General features: G+C 39.2%; 1 protein-coding gene across 5 annotated transcripts in view; it reads left to right on the top strand.

The window, feature by feature from the left end:
• CHD9 (chromodomain helicase DNA binding protein 9) overlaps positions 1 to 20927 on the top strand; it is a 182984-nt gene that overhangs the window by 153459 nt on the left and 8598 nt on the right. For 3 of the 5 annotated variants that reach the window (XM_040982714.1, XM_040982715.1, XM_040982717.1), the window contains 10 exons: positions 1603 to 1645; positions 2668 to 2887; positions 3915 to 4117; positions 7484 to 8392; positions 9244 to 9407; positions 10996 to 11268; positions 11934 to 12102; positions 15282 to 15421; positions 15637 to 15858; positions 17913 to 18041. In XM_040982714.1, coding sequence (XP_040838648.1) covers positions 1603 to 1645; positions 2668 to 2887; positions 3915 to 4117; positions 7484 to 8392; positions 9244 to 9407; positions 10996 to 11268; positions 11934 to 12102; positions 15282 to 15421; positions 15637 to 15858; positions 17913 to 18041 — 2472 coding nt within the window. The remainder of the gene's footprint in view (positions 1 to 1602; positions 1646 to 2667; positions 2888 to 3914; positions 4118 to 7483; positions 8393 to 9243; positions 9408 to 10995; positions 11269 to 11933; positions 12103 to 15281; positions 15422 to 15636; positions 15859 to 17912; positions 18042 to 20927) is intronic. The other 2 variants (XM_040982716.1, XM_040982718.1) reach the window with 1 other exon arrangement.

Genomic DNA, 20927 nt, shown 5'->3' with positions numbered 1-20927 from the left:
TGGAATGTTACTGAAGTGATCATGAAGGACCAGTGTAAAAAAGAAAACACATCATAAACTGTGTATGAATTTTTTTTTATTAAAAGCTGGTGTTGTATACCAGGACAAGCTGCCATCTGAGACATTAGCATCCTACATTAGGGCCAGAAAATGTAGCTGAGGGGGTCCTGCATTGTGACACTGCAAGGGAAGCCATTGCTGGCTATTCCTTCATCCCAGCTCGGAGTGCTGGTGTGGGTCCCAGCTGCTCTGCTCTGTTCCAGCTCCCTGCTACTGCACTTGGAAGGCAGTGTGACCAAAATGTTTAGGTGCCTGCCACCCAAATGAGAAACTTGGTTAGAATTTCTGGCCGCTGGCTAAGGCCCGGCTGCTGTGAACATCCAGTGAATGAATTAATAGATGGAAGATTGCTTTTTCTCTCTGTCTTATTCACTGCCTTTCAAATCTATAATTAGAAAAAAAGATAAAATGAAAGTAGACAGAGGGAGAAATAGAATGCTTCCTTCCAGTGGTTCACTCCTACGTGCCCAAAACAGCCAAGGTTAGGCCAGGCTGAAGCAATGAGTCCAAACTCAAACCAGTTCTCCCACATGGATAGGCATTCGTAGGAAGCTGGAAGCACAAGTAAAGCTGGGAATTGAACTCAGATCCTCCAATATGGTATACGATTATCTCAAGTAACATCTTTTGGTTTGGGGAATGTTTGTTTGAAAGAGAGAATACAAGTACACAGTTTTTATGCACTACTTCGTGCCTTTAGATGGCCATGACATTCAGGGCTGGGTAAAGCCGGAGTCAGTGCCAGGAGCTTGATCCATGTCTCCTGCACGAATAACAGCGATCCAAATACTTCAGCCACTTTGCTGTGTTCCCAGATTATTAGCAAACAGCTGGATTGAGCAGCTGCAACACAACTCACACCCATTTGGGACACGAGTGTCAAAAGCAGTGGGTTTTTCTTTTACACCTCAGCACTGATCCTGTATCCTTTCGGCTTCAAAATCATCATAGAGCCTAGTGCTTAGCAGTTAGGACCAGAGTGCTTGAATTGCATGCTCACCTCCAGCTCGTGATGCCAGCTTCCTGCTTTTATAGATGCTGGAGGGCACAGTGATGACTCAGGAAACTGGGTTTTTCCACCTGTGTGGGAGGCCTGGGTTGAGTTGCCAGCTCCAGGTTTTCACACATCCTAGCCCTGTGCATGTAGTAATGAACTAGCAGGCAGAATCAATGTTTTTCTGAATCTCTCTTTCTCTCCCTCGCCCCCTTCCCTCGTCCTTTTCTTCTCCCTCTTTCCTTCCTTCCTTCCCTCCCTCTCTTCCTCCCCCCTTCCCAAGGCCCGCCCCTCAAATAAATAAATAGTTAGAGTGATCATATAAGAAGATCTAATTTTAGTAATTAATGACTGATTTAAGTGTTGACAGCAAGGTATAACATAGAATGAGAATTGAGAAAGGAACCATCTAAATTTTTATTTTTACTAAGTTAATCATTAAAATTCTATTGTAGAAATGCTTGCTTTGATAAAGAAGCTTGGTTCTGCTTTTTAGTGTGCATCTTAACCCAATTCCTCAGTGACAGATTTTTATTCTCTTTTAAAAGGATGATGTGTCCTCTCCAGGAGATCTTGTTATAGCAGATGGAGGTAAATTACATTTATGCCTTTACTTTGTATTATTGTAAATTCACATTCTCATGATACTCTCAAGATCAGTAATATGATTTAATATAACTTAATGTTTCAAATGTACATAAAATTCTTGGTGAAAGCCACTGTATTATTATAGGATCAAGAATTTAACAGTGCTTTTAGTTATTATAAAACTGTAGTGACTCCATGAGTCATTACGCAGAAGAGATTTTGTTAGTTATATTGGTTTGGTTGTACAAGTTAAATGTGAGATTTCAAAATTATATGTTAACTTGTTAATATATTTAATTTCTTACTAGTTTCTTGTGTATATTAGCAGTCATTTTTCGTTACCCAGTTTCTTTGAAGAAAAATCTTACCTTTATTTCCTTCTGACATCAAAATAGAACAACACTGTCACTATTGGGTACTCATCCCCACCTGACATGTGGGAGGAAGAGTCCCTCCCCCACCGCAGTTAAACTAGTAATGAAGGACCGTCTTTTGCATAATAAGAATGAGTATAGCTTGATTGTGGACTGTGTGTGATTATAATATCATATCTCAGATATATAATTCCCATGTTCTATGAAGTGAAAAAAAGTGAAAAGTCACAGTGTTGTCATTCTAAACTTTCTAAAACATAGGTTCCTTACTATGTGAAAAAACTTAGTACAATAGTCAGCCCCTCAGGGTTGACTTTGAGTTTATTTGCAGGAGGGCGCTACCTGTAGTTTTATGTATTACACCTAGGAATGCAAAAATAGTATTCTCTGCACAAATGTCACATTCCTTTGAATAAATGACATTGTGACTCCTGTTATGGCATGCCCACTTTGAACAGCTGTTGAAGTTCTGGTAATATTTTCTGGGTTTGTTTTCATAACTGTTTTATGATGAGATAATTGTTCCTCCCATATACTGTGTTGGAAGAGAACAGTTCTAAAGCAGAAAGATGGTGCTGCTTTGGTTTGCTTCATTTCGTATGTGTTTAGTTTTTATTACCGTTATCACTGATATGAGTTGCTACACTGTAGATGGTCAGCTGATGGAAGGCGACAAGGTTTACTGGCCTACCCAGTCAGCTCTGACCACGCGTTTGAGGCGTCTCATCACTGCCTATCAGCGTACTAACAAGAACAGACAAATCCAGCAGATTCAGCCACCTTTCTCGATGCCTGCCAGTGTCATGCAGCCTCTGTATGAAGAAGCCACTCTTAATCCTAAAATGGCAGCCAAGATAGAAAGACAGCAAAGGTAAGAAAATAGCACTAAAGGGTGTTGGGGTTTTTTTTTTTGTTTGTTTTTGGAGGAATATGTGTATGTTTTATTGCCATGCACAAGTTTCTTAATGATTGTTTGAATTAATAATCATCTCCGATATGCTCTTTAGATCTGTCATGAAATTTAAATTTTTTTCACAAATATTAGTAAAAAAAAAACAAAACAAAAGAAAAGTAAAGCCTTTTAGGCATATAACCTGGGGCTCTATCAGCAAGAAATACAACTAGAATTCGTATCCAGATATTCTTTTTTTCATGACACAGATGAAAGGCATAGGGGTTCCTTCCTCTTCCCCCTCACTGCCGTGAATGGAGACACTGACATGTGGAGGTGTATGCTGTGTGACCATATGATTCTCTGAAAGTCTCAGGGGCCTTCAATTGGAGATTTTTGTTAGCTAGCCATCGAACATTGCATAAATCTCCCTAACTCTGTCTCACTTTGTCCCAAATACATACACAGCCATATGCTTGTTGATCTGGACTACTCACCATGTCCTGCAAAAGCTACTGCTACTTTCTCCTTTGCTTAATCCATGCTGTCCTCCCAACTTTAACGTTGTCCCATCTGAAGTAACAATCTCTCCCTGAAGCCTCTCTTTATGGCTCAAGTCTGAACCGATCCTTCCACTCCTCATGCTGTCCGAAAATTCTGTTTTCTGTATCCTTGTACAACTGTCAAGTTTACATTGTAAATATGTTTGAACATGGTTTCTTTTTTTCTGAATGGTAGGTTCATCTGAAATAATTTTGTATCCAGTTTCTTTTTTCTCACATCGTAAATATGCAAAAAACTTATTGTCTGCAAAAACAGTGCATATTAAAACTATTGTTGTATGGATCCATGAGTTAGCTAGCATTTAAGAATAAGTATTGTACATATTTGACAAGGTAATAAACTTGTTAAAGTGTTTCAAGTTTACATTGTAGTCATAGTCATCATTAAAAATCACTTCTTTTTTTAACCCACATGCCCTTTTCTTTTGTATGATTCATAATAGATGGACAAGGAGAGAAGAAGCTGACTTCTATAGAGTTGTCTCTACGTTTGGGGTAGTGTTTGATCCTGACAGAGGCCAGTTTGATTGGACAAAGTTCAGAGCTATGGCTAGGCTGCACAAGAAGACTGATGAGAGTCTGGAGAAATATCTGTATGCCTTCATGTCCATGTGCCGCAGGGTTTGTCGCCTTCCTTCCAAAGAAGGTACGGAGAAAATTTGTTTTTACTTGTTTTGGTCGAAGAAACAAAATCACTAACACTCACAAATTGTAAATAAACTATGCTGTAAAATCTCCCTTTCAAGAATCCAATTACTAGTCAGATTTAAGGAAAATAGAGGTATATACTAAGTTTAAAAGAAAATAGCTAGTATTTGTTGGTAGGTTTATGGTTACTTAGAGGTAGAAAATAAAAGATGTATTTTCGTAAGTGCAACTTAACCTACGTGAGTCCATTTAATAGGTACTGTGCTAACAGGATTGTTTACCTGGACATTTTACTAGACTGCCCCCTTTCCTTCTACAGTAAGGTATTTTAGAGAATGTTGTCAGGAAAGCTCTCCACTCAGAGCTGTCTTCAGTAATGATAGCTGGTCACAGGTGCTATGCTTAGCTCTAGAACTAGTCTGGAATGAACTCCATTGTCTTCAGAATTCACATGAATTATCTTGTCAGCAGTTCCTACCAGTAATGATATAAGTAGTTTTTGTCTGTGTTTTTTTTTCTTGAATATGATTTCTAATAGCTAAACTCTGTGGGGTGTTTCTGTTATTTCACAGTGAAAATCTAAGTAGCTTTTAAAAGATTTTAAATGTCGTAGTTTAGTGGTTTCATTTCTTAACAGATGCATTATCAGTCTGTTGATTAGAAAATCCATTCACTTGATTGACAACTGAAATAAAATATTGTCTCTTATTACTTATGGTTACGAACAGAACTTCATTCCTCTTGTATCTTGTTAATTTTCATCAGCTGTATAGTGTTTTGAACGAATTATTTTTGATTCTAGGGTTTGTTTGGGTTTTTTTTTGTCTTAAAAATTTATTACACAGCAGTCATTGAAAGGGTAAGCTTTCCTTATCAGGAATGTGTGTGAAGTTTTACTTACTTCAGTGTTTCCCTGAATTTATTCAGTCGTTATCCTCAGATTTTTTTTTTTTTTGATGGCACCTAAGGCCAAAAGAAATACCTGGCAATGCTGTTGATTGAATAATGAAGTCCAAACAACTTAAGTTTCTTTGTTCTATAATCTAGTGTATGGAAATAAATATTAAAAAGTAATTCTTTCTTTCTAAATAATCAAAATTACCTACTAATGGGATGTGTGCAACTGGCGGACAATATGTAGCTTCTTAAACCTTGGCAGTGTACACTTCAATCCTTGCTTTCTCTTGAACATTGATATCGGCATAGTCATCCACTTTTTTATTTTGATCTTGGTTAAACTTAGCAGAAAAGTGCCGAGTTTCCATGTAAGTCTCACCTTGCCTCTTCTAACGCTAAAATCTTTCATGAATCATTCTAATTATCAGACCAGGGAATTTTCCAGATATCCTTTAGTTTGAGTTAATACAGTGCTGTTAACTAAATATAATCATCCCTGTGTATGTAACGGAGAATTGTTCCGTAACACACAGATGTTAGAAAAGGCCAAAATTCTGAAGTCTTATATAAAATGGTTAGCATGTGCATGTAACAGACTCATCCTCCTGTATATTTTAAGTTATTTCTAATTGTTTGTAATATATAATACAATATAAATGCTAACTAAGTTTGTTATATGTATTTTTTTTAAGTAATCATGACAGCATAAAAGCCTACACATGTTCATTAGAGACTTTTCCTGAATATTTTTAGTTCATAGTTTGCTTGAATATGTCCATTACAGATATGGAGGACCAACTGTGCCAAATAGAATTTTGCCAATGTTTCTAGAGCCAATGTGGTTGTTTCATTCTAGGATCCCATGTTTGTGTTCAATTGTTCTTTCTCTTGAACCTCCAAAGTCTGTATAAAGGCTCATGATCTTAATATCCCTGGGAAGCTGTGCTCCCTTATTTTGTTGTATATCCTCTGCTTCAGTTTGCCTCGTGCTTTCAGCTGATTGATTTGAAGTTAGATACTTTGCAGGAGAAGTGCAGTAGACATGTCCTCATGTCAATCAGAATATAGTATCAGGGAGATTATGATCATGTTAGTATGCCTTTTTTTTTAATTTGTTTACTTGAAAGTTAGACACATTGAGAGGAAAAGACAGAGATCTTCCACCTGCTGGTTCACTTCCCACATGGCTGCAATAGCTAGTGCTAGAACAGGCCAAAGCCAGGGGCCAAGAACTTTATCTAAGTTTCTCACCTGGATGGCACTTGAACCATCTCCCACTGTTTGTCCAAAGCCATTTGCAGGGAGCTGAAATAGTAATGGAGCAGGCAGGACTTAAACTAGCACCCATGTGTAACTGTCATCTGATCCGACTTTAATTGAAATATACCTTTGCAGAACCTTATAAATTCTGCTTCTCCTTGAACTTTCACTATACCTTGTTTACAGCAGTTTTTCTATTGAACTCTGCTGTAAAAGAATAACTATTCCTTCTCCGTTTTTTAAAAAAAAAAAGATTTTACAGGAAAAATAGATTTACAGAGAGAAGGAAAGACAGAAAACTCTTCCATCCATCAGTTTACTCCCTAAATGGCTGGAGAGCTGAGCCTATCCAAAGCCAGGAGGCAGGAACTTCTGCATCCTCCCACATGAGTACAGGGTCCCAAGGCCATGGTTCATTCTCCACTGCTTTCTAAGGCCGTACGCATGTAGCTGGATCAGAAGTGGAGAAGTCAGAACACGAACTGTCACCCACATGGGATGCTGGTGCCTGCAGTTGGCAGAATAGCTATTTGAGCCATCATGCTGGTTCTCCCTCCCCCCTACTCTTCTGTTAATGAATTATTTATTCATAGTAGTATAGACTCATCTATCTCATTTAGTATATTATAATGTCATTATTTGTTGTTCAAATTGTTTCAGATTTTGTTATTGGGAGCTCCTTAGGTTAGTGTCTACATTATTTTGACAAACCTGTGTCTTTTTAAGTACTTCCCAAGTACTAGGAACCTTGCTTTATGAAAGTAGGGTCTCGTGAAAAGGAGTGTAGCATATTCTGATGTTGAAACTGAATTACTGTGTGAGTGGATTGTGTAATGCTGGACAGGTGTGCCTGTGTTGCCCTTGTGAGTTCATCACCATGCTGTAAGTTATCGTGTGCAGTTTGAAATAGACCAATTTACATTTGTTTGGTGTTTCTTTTAACTTTTTCATGCTAGTTATGTTTTTAAGATATAAAGTATCATACTTTACAAAGTATGTTTTATCTAATATAGACAGTCTGGTGTTTTATGTAATTTTCAGTGCTTTTTTTTAAATTAAATTTTTCTTAATTTGAAAATATCAAAAACAAATGTTGCAAATCATGCAATGATCCTGAATAGAGGTACATTTATAAAGTTGCATTATTTGTTTTACATGTATAAGGAAGTATTGTTAAGTTACTCTATCTGCCTTTGTTTCAATTTAGAATTGGTGGATCCAAATATTTTTATCCAACCAATCACAGAGGAACGCGCTTCTAGAACTTTGTATCGCATTGAACTTCTGAGAAAAGTACGAGAACAGGCCCTGCGACATCCGCAGTTATTTGAACGCTTGAAGCTTTGCCATCCAAACCCAGACTTACCAGTCTGGTGGGAATGTGGCCCGCATGATAGGGATCTGCTGATTGGCGCTGCTAAGCATGGGGTGAGCCGAACAGACTATCATATTCTTCGTGACCCTGAACTCTCATTCATGACGGCTCAAAGGAACTACAGTCAAAGTAAGATGGCTCATTCAAGGACTTCTACCCCACTTTTACAGCAATATCAAGTAGCACTTTCTGCTTCTCCTCTTACCTCTCTGCCTAGGCTACTAGATGCTAAAGGTATTATTCTAGAGGAGATGAAAGTTAAAAGTGAAAACCTAAAAGAAGAACCTCAGTCCTCTGAAGAAGAATCTATGTCTTCTGTGGAAACCAGGACACTAATAAAGTCTGAGCCTGTAAGTCCAAAGAATGGTGTTTTACCACAGGCTACTGGAGATCAGAAATCTGGTGGAAAAGGCGAAACAGACAGACGCATGGTTGCAGCCAGAACAGAACCCCTAACTCCAAACCCAGCTTCCAAAAAGCAGAGAGTCCACAAAAGAGGATCAGAATCTAGTTCCGATTCTGACTCCGATTCTGAGAGATCATCCTGTTCTTCCAGATCATCTTCTTCCTCGTCTTCCTCCTCCTCCTGTTCCCACTCTCGATCAGGCTCTAGTTCTTCTTCATCCTCGTCTTGTTCTTCAGCATCGTCTTCATCCTCTTCCTCCTCCTCTTCCTCATCATCATCCTCTTCATCTTCATCAGAAGAAAGTGACAGTGAAGAAGAGGAAGTCCAGAAGCGAGGTATTTGCATGAAACATTTTGCTATTTTTGGGACAACTTTGCAAGTGTAAATGAAAAGAAGATTATTCAGATAATTTGTTCATATTTAAAATTGTTTACTTAAATTTTATGTGTCAAAATTTTGTTAGAAATTTTCTACAGTAAAGGAAGCTAGCAAGACTGGTACCTGCCCCATATTCAGTCTTCAAGACATTGCAAGCTAGATCAGCGCACCAGAAATTAGAAACTGTATACAATCTACGTATTTCCTTGTGAATACCTTAAGTTCTGTTTTTCCTGAAAGAAGTTGATTAGTGAACACGTTAGAGAAAGTGTTCTAGACAGCCATCACCAGGAGTCTCAGTTGAACTCACCGGCAGGAATACCATGGACTGTCCTTAACACCACCTGTGTACTAGGAAGAGTATCGGTAAGAACTTACAAGTTACAAACAGAACAGTACTAGGTTGTTTTGTTCTGCAGGCATCTCGTAGCAGTCCAACAGTTGAGGTACAAATATATGAGTCCACATCAGGCATGTCCAACAACAAGAATCTCATTTGCCAACTCCATGTGCCTAACTTCTCAGTTTTGGGTAAACTTCGTTTAGAGAATTATAACACATTCATCGGGCATATATAGCCCTAGAATTTCAAATGAAGTCTGTCAATTAGACACCATTTAAAAATAATACATATTTTACTGTATTATGGGTGACATTTTCTTTTCCTTTTTTAACCATTTCATTTTTACTATTGCTTATTTTTACTTTAATTCTTTTTGTCTCCAAATGTGTTAAAATGCTTCAAACACACATAAAAACATTTCATGCCATCTTTTGTAAAAATGGAAAATGGTTGCAATTTTCTTAGCAGAAGGTACACCTCACATGAAAGCCTACGACGAGGAAAGTGTTGCATCACTCAGCACTACTCAGGATGAGACCCAGGATAGCTTCCAGATGAACAATGGGACCCCGGAGTCTGCTTACCTCTTACAAGGTGGATACATGTTGGCAGCCTCCTACTGGCCAAAGGTAAAGGAATAATTTCTTGTTTTGATAGAATTTTCATTATGGTTTTTCTGTCACACACCAGCACGCTACCCTCCTGCACGGATCAAGGCTGAGAGATGGGCACTGAAAGAATTGATTAGAAATAGGGCAGAAATAAGGAAGAATAACACCAGATGAAGAAGCAGTAGGGGCCAGAGTTGACCCTTGTGCTGCCATGCACCAGTGCCCAGAGATACTCCCTGAGTCCATTCTGTGTGTACAAATCAAACATTACGTAAGACTGAGGGTCCGAGATCACTTGCAGATTGCAAGAGTGATTAGCAAACACGTTCTTTGATTAATTGTTTGAGTTGTTATCCTCCTAGGGGTCAGGCAGTTTGGTGCTAAGTTAACAATCCCTCATTAACACAGGCCTGTCAACCCCTATCTCCTTGTCCTTTATGGCAGCCGGACCCAAATGCGAGCATTTGAACATCTGTCTCCATGCATGGCAGCATGCCTCCACCTTTATCTTGTTCTCATAAATAACTGTGAGAGAGTTAAGGTCCTGGTTCCTGTCAATAAGGTGAGGTCACCTACTGGACAGGCTGTGGCCTTCTCTACAATGAGACCTTAGTGAAGCCTGAACTATGCCATGGCTAAAAATCCCAGAAATTTTTCCGTATTGCTATACTGGTAAATATCATGCAGGCTTTCTTATTTTTTAATACCTGGCTGGTCTTGAAAGCTTTCCTGCGTGTTGACAGCATCTGTGCTGGAACTATACAGAGACCAGCTGAAAGTAGTATTTTTATGCTTTTGACTTTTTTTTTTTTTAAGATTTGTTCACTTACTTGAAAGTCAGAGAGGGGAGAGAAAGATGTTCCGTGTGTTAGTTCACTCACCGCATGGCCCAACAGCCTGGGCTAGGCCAGACCAGAGCCAGGAGCCAGGCGATTTTTCCAACTCCCACTTGAAATGGCAGTTGGGTCACCTTCTGCTGATTTTCCTAGGCCATTAGCATGTTGCAATATCAGAAGTGGAGGACTCATACAGTACCTGTGGATGTTACAGACAGTGGCTTTACCCAATATGCCCCAGCAGCAGCCCCTAAATTATTTCTTATACTTTTGAATTGTTCGATTTTTTTTTTAATGAAGAACCTCTGTAAGTTTCATAATTGTAAAAGCAAAACAGGGGTGGGAGTTTCATCTAGCAATTAAGCCACCACTGTGGACATCCGCATCTCATGTTTTGAGTCCTGATTCTTCTAGTTTCAATTTCCTGCTGATATATACAGCAGCTGACATCATCTCAAGTAGCTGGGGCCCTGGCAGCATGTGAGACCTGGGTTGAATTTTAGATTCCCAGAGTGAACCCAAAAGGCAGCATGCTCATTCACTCACTCGTTCTGTCTCACCTTCCTTCAGTAAACATGTGACCTAATATTATTCATCTTCACTAAAGGAGTGATTCTTGGAATTGTAGTTAAGCATGTGAGAATATGTTTGTAGACCATATATACTTAATGTTGTGCCAGGGTGAAGTCCAGTAAGACTCTTGCGCTATTTGATCTTCAAAGGTCTGCCTTCATTATTAAAAAATTATATTCTGATGTGCACTTTTCTAGGACCGCGTGATGATCAATCGGTTGGATAGCATTTGTCAAACAGTTCTGAAAGGGAAATGGCCGTCAGCTAGAAGAAGTTACGATGCTAACACAGTGGCTTCCTTCTATACTACAAAACTGCTGGACAGCCCTGGAGCAGCTGCAGAATATAGTGAGCCCAGTGTCCCTACTCCCCCAGGTGCCAGTGTGAAAGAAGAACACCAACAGTCAGCACAGATGTCAAAGGTGAAGAAGCATGTACGAGAAAAGGAGTTTACAGTGAAAATCAAAGACGTATGTGTATTTTTATTGCCCTAGGGCCTGGTTGCGATTGCGGTGTGCAGCATGCTTTTCCTGCAGATGGCTGCCTGCTCTTAATTCCTCCTTTCTTCACATACTTGTTTCCTGGCATTTGGATTGTTTTCTTTTTGATATCCAGGTTATAAAACTTGAATATTCTGCTAGAGGGATCGTCATTACATGTGTTTCTCTCCCTATATTTCTGAAAATAGTTCCTCTGCTGATCAAGATGCTTTCTTAAAACACTGTGACAATTTCTGTTTTGGTTCTCTTAAGTAATATCTAAATGGTATGTCAGTGCACTTTCTCTTTTAAACGTTTAGCATGCCTTTTTATCAGTAAGCTTTAACTTTAGTATATTTGAGACTCAGTGTCTGAACTTTGAGGATAACTGTAAAATATCAAATACTGTACACTGAGACATATGTGTAATGCTGAAAAAAATCACAATATCCTCACAGAAGACATTTTGCTCAAAAAAGTGTGGGCCTTAGTACACAATTTTAGTAATGATTATACTAACCGGTTGATTTATTAATGCAATGAATGAACATCGTTAGTATTTCAAGGTTTCTTTTCTAAGCAAAAAACTTCACTTACTATCTTACAGAAGGAGTTTTAAACCATTTCATCCTAATAGTAGTATACTCGTTTAACAGGAAGGTGGTTTGAAGTTGACGTTTCAGAAGCAAGGGCTTGCTCAGAAGAGACCGTTTGAAAGTGAAGACGGTGCCCTGGGGCAGCAGCAGTACCTCACTCGACTTCGGGAGCTCCAGAGCGCATCCGAGACCAGCCTCGTCAATTTTCCAAAGACTGTGCCAGTTGCAGGTACATATACAAATGATCCTTCTCTTGGTATGAATACTCTTTATCATTTTCCAAACCCCTGTCTAAGACCCTAGTAATAAAAATTTCTTCACCTGATCTTAACTCCGAAGTCAAGAAATGCTAATGTTAGGCCCTCTCAAGTATGTTAGGCATTAATTGGTAGCAAATTAGTAAATAAAATAAAAATTGCCAATTAATAAAAAATTATCAAAGATAAAATGACCAATTAATGTAATTTTAAATCTTAATAAATATTCATTGGTACATTGAAAATGCCATTTTAAAATGCAGAGGGCAGTTAGGCTTGAAAATCATTTTGTCAATAACATTGTGAAAATATATTCTGAATTTTAAAACAGTCACCTAAAAGACAAAACAATAATAATTTGCAGGAGTTCAAATGAAAAATTCTAGGAACCAGTACTGTAGCTTAGCAAGTAAATCTGTTGTGAGCAATACCAACATCCTTGTGTGCCCTGCTGCTCTACGTCCAGTTTGTGCTGGCAAAGCAGCAGAGCATGGCCTATGTGCTTTGGCCCCGCCTCCTGCGTGGGGAACTAGCATAAAGCTCCTGGACCCTGGCCTCTGCAGCCATCCGAGGAGTGGCCCAGCAAGTAGAAGCTACATCTCTTGCTCGCTCTCTCTGTTTATCTTTCTCTGTAAGTCTTTGAAATAAATGGTTTTTTAGAGGCTCGTGACTACAGGATGCAGAATTATTGTCGTTTCCCTGAAAGATAATCTTTTATCCTCATGGAGTGCCTAAGGAGCAAGGTTCTTTGCTACCATATTCAACCCTTTTTTATTGTTTGGCCGCTGTCATTATCAGAAAACTTCTTATTTAAAAGCAAATTTTGCTTGATATCCGCTCTTTTCAGTTATTCAATTGATTTAGTCCCACTTTGATAGCAAATGTCACTCATATCTTCTAACATTTTGACAGTTTGACTCAAACATTAAACCTGATTAATGCTGTGTGCTCTGTAGTCGTTGAAGAATGCATTTGACATTTCATTTTCATGACTTAGGCTAGTTGTCTGTGTCTTATCTGAAACAGTGGTGTCAAGAACTGGAAATAATATAAAAAAAAAAATCAATTGAGTTACAGTGTGAGGGCCACAGTGAGTCAGACCCCAGAAGTGCTGCGTTTTAACGTAGCACACAAGCCACTTTCCTTGTAGTACAGATTAGGCACCTTGTTTCAGTATCCTAGTAAATCTGCTTGCATTCAATAAATGCAATAAAATTTGGAAACCTTTCAAAAATTCAGCTGTGCATAGGATGCGGGATTCCTAGTATTGGAAAGATAATTACCACTGTTTTCTTGAATTGGCTGCTGTTTCCATTTGCTGCTGTTACCACTGTTTAATTATAAATTAGTTTAGCCTCATCAGCGTCATTTTGATCTCTTGTGGATTCATTAATCATTCAGTGTTATTTCCAATTACTACACTTTCAGACATGTATGAATTGCATTTAAATTATGAACCAGTCATCCTTATAGTATAGAAGTGTCAATCCCCTGCTTAATAATTGCTTGTAAAGCATATAAAAATGTGCTTTATATTATTGTTTTGTACTAAGAAACTCTTTTTTTCTTTCACCAGAAGATACGTACAGATGAAAAAAAAAAAAGATAAACTTTGGGCTCTTTTGCCCAATCTGAGTTGGGTTTAAAAATAACACTACTCTGTTAACTTCACTATCAAATGTAATTGAGGAGTGGGTATTTAGGTTGGTCCCTAGTCCCATGTCCCCACTGTCAGCATACATGGGTTTGATGTCTGACTCTGGCTTCTGGGTCAGTTTCAGGCCAGTTCAGACTCACACAGCAGTGACAGACAGGTACTGTGACCTAGCCCAGCCCAGGTCTCCCAAATGGCAGGTGCCTTGGCCTGACCCAGACATGCCCTTCAGTTCCCTACTCTAAACCACTTTGTCTCATCAACTCCCTTGCCTATCTGCAAGTGCAATGGCTTGGGTTGTGGAAGATCCCAGAAATCGTTCCTTCCCTGACGGACATAACTTCAGCTATGCCCACTCCAGTATGTCCCCAGACTCCTTCTCCAGGCAATCTGCAGCCCCACCCCCCCCCCTTCAGAGGCTAGGGTGGCATGTCCCAGCGCAGAGTTCCCCGCCTTCCCCACATACCTTCGAGAAGCAGCAGCAGCAGCGCTGTGTTGACATACTGATAGAATTCACACAAATTTGACATTAACCAGGCCCAGAATACCTGCCAGCTACTGGCTGCTTTTCTTCCAACAGTGCAATGCTTGCTTAGGTACAAGGCAACCTAGGCAATTTCCTACAACTGGGGCAGAATAGCATTTTTTTTAAAGCGATAATTCAGGAGTGGGCAATTGATCTAGCAGTTAACATACTGGTTGGCTGAGGTATCACATTGGTATACATGGTTCCCCAGCTGTGGCTTCTCCTTCCATTCCTGCCACTGTGGACCCTGGGAGGCAGGGGTAATGGCTTAGGTAATTGGGTCCTGGAACTCCCATGGGAGACCTGGATTGAGCTCATGACTTTTGCCCTGCCCAGCCCAGCCCCAGGTGTTAGTGCGTTTTTGAGCAGTGAATCACCGGACAGAAGTTCTGTATCTCTGCCTATATGCAAGTGAATAATATTTTAGGAAAGCTGTACTTTTATTAAAACTAAAATGTGGTTTTACAGTGGGTATTGTACCATATGAAGTAAAGCACATTTTTGAAATTGAGTTTGGGAGATTAGTGATTTGTAAAGTAATGCATCCATCAAAACAGCAATATTATTCATGTGGAAAAGCTGCAGCACACTCAAGTCCTCAGGCCCCTCTACCCAGTGGGAGCCGTGGAGGAAGCTCCTAGCTCCATTGTTTGGAACAACCCACCTCTAGCTGTTAAAATCATCTGGGGAGTGGACCAATGGATAGAAGATCTCTGCCTTTCCCTCTTTCTGTGTACTCTGCCTTTCAAATAAATCCTTTAAAAGAAAAATTTTAAACATGGAAGAGCCCTAACTGCTGTTCTCTGAGTTTTCACATGAGAAATGAAGAGTGATGATTTTAGTCCAGCCATTGTTTGATTTTAAGACAAGTAAAATGAGAGTTAACACTTTCATATATCTAGAAAAATCATCATGTCAGCTTGACTAAGATCTAGATTTGTATCATTGTTTTACTTTTTTAATTTCATTAGGTACTGCTGTTCAATCAGCTGTTGGTGCCAACGGAGTGATATTAGACAACCAGCCTATAGTCAAAAAAAGAAGGGGAAGGAGGAAGAATGTAGAAGGCGTTGACATCCTCTTTCTTAACAGAAATAAACCACCTAATCATGTAAGTAAAGCAGTGCTTAAAAACAACTGTTCTTGACTCTAAAATTTAGTCCTAATAAAAATACATGCTAATGTTTTGTGAATTTTTTTGTTTTTTTTTAGAAATTATGGAAGTTAGAAGCATGCCATTTTTGGGTTATATCTTTGTAGAATCTGATACTGGCCAGGATTAAAATGGGACACCGCAATAATGACCTTCTGTGGCATTTTCCACAGGTTCCTTCGAGCTTAGCCACCTCACAGATGCCCACAGGCATAAGCCCAGCACTGTCCTATGGTCAGCCACAAGGAGCCCCTGATCTAGAAAGCCCAGTTCCAGTTATTAATCTTAAGGACGGGACAAGACTTGCAGGAGACGATGCACCGAAGAGAAAGGATTTGGAAAAGTGGCTAAAGGAACATCCAGGTTACGTGGAAGATTTAGGAGCATTTATTCCGGTAGGTGGAACCTTAAAAACTTTGACGTATTTTAGTTTTACTGCAGGAAGACCTATAATGATGAAATATGTTTTCTTACCCCCTATTTCAAATTTGTGTTCCGCCTAAGATTGAGGAAGATTAGCAGAAATTATCACCATCTTTTTCATGATAAAATACACTGTCCTTTTCTGTTTTAACTATGTGTATACAGTTGTATGGATACATTTACCATGTGTTATTTAATGTGTACATTAGACTTAATTAGGATGGTATTGTTACAATTGTTTATAAAGAAGTGGAAATGCCGATTTTTTTTTCCTTAAGTATTTAATTTTTTGTTTGAAAGTTACAGCGGGAGAGACAGAGGTGTTTCATTTGCTGAGTCAGTTCCCCAAAGGTTACAACTTTAGGGCAGGACCAGACTGAAGCCAGGAGCTTCCTCTGGCTCTGCTGCATTCCCAGGCAAGTAGCATGGAGCTGGATCAAAACGGGAGCAGCTGGGACGTGAAGGATACTTGTATGGGACTCTGGCATTACAGGTGGTGGCCTATCAGCAGGCACGCCCTCTTAATAATGAAGTTAGCAGGCCTGTTCTGTTGCCTCCATTATGAAGACTAAATGGATAAGCCAGAAGAAGCTGGTCTTAACAACTGTGTCCTCTATTTTGTATCCCAAGGACTTAACATACAGTTCTTTGTAAATAGAACAGCATCGAGTTCGTTGTAAATATTTATAGACTGTAATTTGAAAATGAAAATCTTAACAGCTAAAATACTATATAAAATGATTATTATCTGGTTAACAGGACAAAATTTTTTGTCATTATGACAAGGAGACGCCAAAGTGTGGAAAGGATGTTTGTGATACACATTTCGATCCAGTGTTTTACATTACTCTTGTCAGCAGGAAACATCCTGGTTATCTAAACTGGAGAGCCTGAGTCCTGACTTTTAAATGCTCTTCAGATCCCTAGTTTAATAAAATGATGCCACAAATCTTCAAGCTTTCCTTTAATTTATTTTTATTTTGGTGCCAAATAATATTTTTCACCAAATATACTTACCAGTTATTCATTTGTATTCATTTATATTACAGTTTGTAAAATAATGAGAATCACTAGTTCAGTTCTACTTTTTTTTATCTGAAAGGCAAAGTTGCAGAGAGAGAGAGATCTTCATCTGCTGGTTCGTTCCTGAAATAGCTGCAGTGGTCAAAGCTGAACCAATCAAGAGCCAGAACTTTCTTTTGGTTCTCCCATATGAGTGCAGGGACCCAGAGACATGAGCCCCCCATCCACTGCTTTCCCCAGCACGTTAGCACCAAGAGCTAGGTGGATTGGAAGTGGAGCAGCCATACCCAAACCAGTGCCCACATGCGATCCCAGCGCTGTAGGCAGCAGCTTTACTTACTATGCCACAGCTCCAGGCCTCATAATTTTCATTAACTACACAGTGTGCTTATTAATGGTTTACCATTTTAAATGACTAGGGATTTAATGGTAAACAATGCAAACATGTTGTTTTTGGACAACTTAGAATGTAGTCCCTGAAGGATTCTCATACTTTCTTCTACCACTGCAAAGAATCATTAACTTTTTAAGTTTTTCTGTTCATTCATCATCTTCATCACAGATAAGCCTTTAATCATGTTGTGTTAAAACTTTAGGATTTAAAACATGGAGTGGGCATTTGGACTAGGGGTTAAGAAACCAGTTAAAATGCCCGTGTCCTGTACTGGCCAGCCCGTTAGAGTCCTTCTTCCTGCTCCTGATTCCAGCTTCCTGCTAACGTGTTCCCTGGGCCACTGTAGGTGGTGGCTCAAGTAGTTGAGTCTCTGCAACCCATGTGAGAGACAGACATTCAGTTCTCAGCTCCCAGTGCTGCCTCGCCCCTGCTCTCGTGGATGTTCGGGAGAGAACCAGTGGATGAGAGCTTTGTGTCTCTGTTTGTCAGATAACATGTATATGTATACCCCTGCATACATATTACTTGCACTAGCTCACTCTGTAATATTTTGAAGAGCTTCTTCACAGCCAAGGATTTTAAAGATACTTCTTTGTCTATATATTTTAGAGAATGCAGCTTCATGAAGGAAGACCCAAACAAAAAAGGCATCGGTGCAGAAACCCCAATAAACTAGATGTTAATAGCCTCACTGGAGAAGAACGTGTTCAGCTGATTAACAGAAGAAATGCCAGAAAGGTATCTGTACCTTTGTTTTTAATCCTTCCTGTTGATTCAATATGTGAGAACCCTGTAAACACTATTTCATTACGCAGTGTTTTCTAATAGACCAGGACATGAGTTGAGCTCTGCAGATTGGTGGAGAAAGACAGTGACTGTGTTTTCATGCAGTCGAATTTCAAATACCACATCATTAGTTAGGCTCTTAAATAATGAAATTGCTCAACATATGACTCAGGAGTGCCGCCACATGCTTGTACACAAGACAAGCACACTACATCTAGGCCACGATTTCCTTCAGGAGGCAGTTGTGTTCCCTGGGCAACATTTGGCAATGTCCAGTGATGCTTTGGTAATCTTGATTCTCCATGTGGCACTTGGAAGGATGCTACTGTCATCTAACAGGTGGAAGACAGAGATGCTTGTAAGCATCTGCAGTACTTAGAACAAGTTCCCAACGTACCAGTCCAAAGGCTGAGGAACTCCTGTACAAGGCAACAGCACACCATAGCTGTCATAAATTCACCAAACATGGATCGCCAGTTTTCCATCAGATGGTGTGTCTCATTAGAACAAGCAGGCATACTGCATGCTTTCCTGATAAAAACAAATGTCTTATAAGTACCTTTTAAATTAGTGGCACATCTGCAAATCTTGTTTCTCTGATGGATGAGTGTGAAGAGTCAGGGATCTTGTAAAGTTTATTTCTGATCCAGATACGATCCAATGGTTGCTTGATCAGACTGTTTTATTTGCAGAGGTCTCCATTTACCTACAAAGTAAATGATAGAAGACCTGTGATAATTTTGTAAAAGTGTAGGTCTGAACACTGTTTTTATTTTGATGAGCAAGAAGCAAATAAGGAAACATGGCCTCAGGATAAGAACAGCAAATTTCTCATTGAGTTATTTGATTCATAAACTAAAATATTTCACATAGGTCATGTTGATCTCTGATTCTGTTTGGCTGTCTGATAAATACCTTGATTGCTATGATAAAAATATATATTAACATTTGAATTTGTCATCACAAATATTAGGATTGGAAGAAAACTTTTTGAAATAACAGTTTTTTAAATATTGTTATACATACCAGCTTGCGAAAATTAATACTAAGTTGCCGCACTTTTTTATTTTTAATATTGTTTACATAGTTGAGACAGATGCATGGCCTTGTGGACCTCCTATTACTGTGGGGAAGGTCAGGTATGGAGGAAAATGGCTGGGATTTACGTTTCAGTTTTGTTGTTTTTTGTTTTGTTTTGTTGTTGTTGTTGTTCTTCTGTGTCTGCAGGGGAGGAGTTTTTGAGGGCTGCTCCTTGATGTCAAGCTGCATCAGCACCCAAGGATGGGTGATGGTCCTTTGATGATGCCCTAGAGACCCCATTGTGGGAAAGAGGGTTCCAAGTGTGTTACCTGTGTGATTTCGATAGTCCAGAGACTTTGTCGATTTCACTGTGCCAATGTTGAAAAAATCTTTCCAAAGCCTGCTGGCTGACAGAGTCCATGGTAGTACATCCTCAGACCCCAGAACGTGCTGCAAAGCTTGTCCAGGAGGATTGTCCAACCTGTTTTGCTTTCCATCCGTTGAAAAGGAAGTTGACATCTTAATGCTGACCTAGATGAGTTGGCCTTCAAGTTATCTCAATTTTGTAAAGAGAAAAGTTTCCTCAGATTTTGTTAAGTGTTTTGAAGTGGTCACACAGATTTTTTAAAGAAAAAACAAGTTGAATTTTAGTATTTAATTGTATGCTTGAATAAATTTTCTCAGCCAGTTTTAAGAAAATGGAATAGTTTTGGAATTATTTACTTGTTGGGTTTTATATTAAGAATTCTACAGTTTGGCTGTTGTAACCTCATGAGGAAGGTTTTTGTTTCCTTTAATCTGTAGAGTCTTATCTTTAGTTGGGGCTACAGTCTTAAGGAATGTTGGGTTACTAAGGAAAATAATCTACCTACCAAATTCCTATAAACCCCCCAAAAGGGTTCCAATTTAAATTGAAGTTTAATGAAACTTCTTTAAAAAAAGGAAGATTGGTCCTGGCGGCATGGTCTAGCGGCTAAAGTCCTCACCTTGCATGTGCCAGAATCCCATATGAGCTGTGGTTCTAATCCTGGCAGCTCCACTTCCCATCCAGCTCCGTGCTTATGGCCTAGGAAAGCAGTCGAGGACGGCCCAGTGCTTTGGGACCCTGCACCCATGTGGGATACCGGAAAAAGTTTCTGGATCCTGGGTTTGGATCGGCATAGCATAAGCCGTTGCGGTCACTTGGGGAGTGAATCATCAGATGGAAGATCTTCCCCTCTGTCTCTCTTCCTCTCTGTATATCTGACTTTCCAATAAATAAAAAAATCTTTAAGAAAAAAAAAAGAAGATTACAAGAAAAATTCCAAATGTACTTAGAGATAGGAAGTATACTTGACAATATTAACTCCTGTCTGTAGCCTATGAAGTCATATTCACTCAAAGGGATATGGCACAAGGAATTACTGAAGAAATATTCTCAGACTCCAAAGTGATTTTAAATTGATAGTTTTAAATCATTTGCCTAAATATAATGTTTAACATCTTCCCAGTTCTAAATATAATATTCTTAATTGGGATTTTTAAATATACCTCAGTGTCATACAAATTGTTATATTGGGTGCTTTTCTGTTTTTTCAAAATTACATGTGATTGGTTAATTATCATACATTTTTTTAAGAAGATTTGCTTATTTTTATTGGAAAGGCAGATTTACAGAGAGAAGGAGATACAGGATACAGAGAAAACTTGAATTTACCCAAGTCGCCACAAGGGCCGAAACTGAGCGTATGCAAATCTAGGAGTCAGGAGCTGCCTCTGGGTCTGTTACACAGGTGCAGAGTCCCAAGGCTTTGGGCCATCCTCCACTACTTTCCCAGG

This window comes from Ochotona curzoniae, unplaced genomic scaffold, assembly GCF_017591425.1.
Source record: "Ochotona curzoniae isolate NIBS_2020 unplaced genomic scaffold, NIBS_Ocur_1.0 contig_3622, whole genome shotgun sequence".
Lineage (NCBI taxonomy): Eukaryota > Metazoa > Chordata > Mammalia > Lagomorpha > Ochotonidae > Ochotona > Ochotona curzoniae.
The sequence above is the reverse complement of the archived record's forward strand: the minus strand, read 5'-3'. Positions and strand labels throughout refer to the sequence as shown.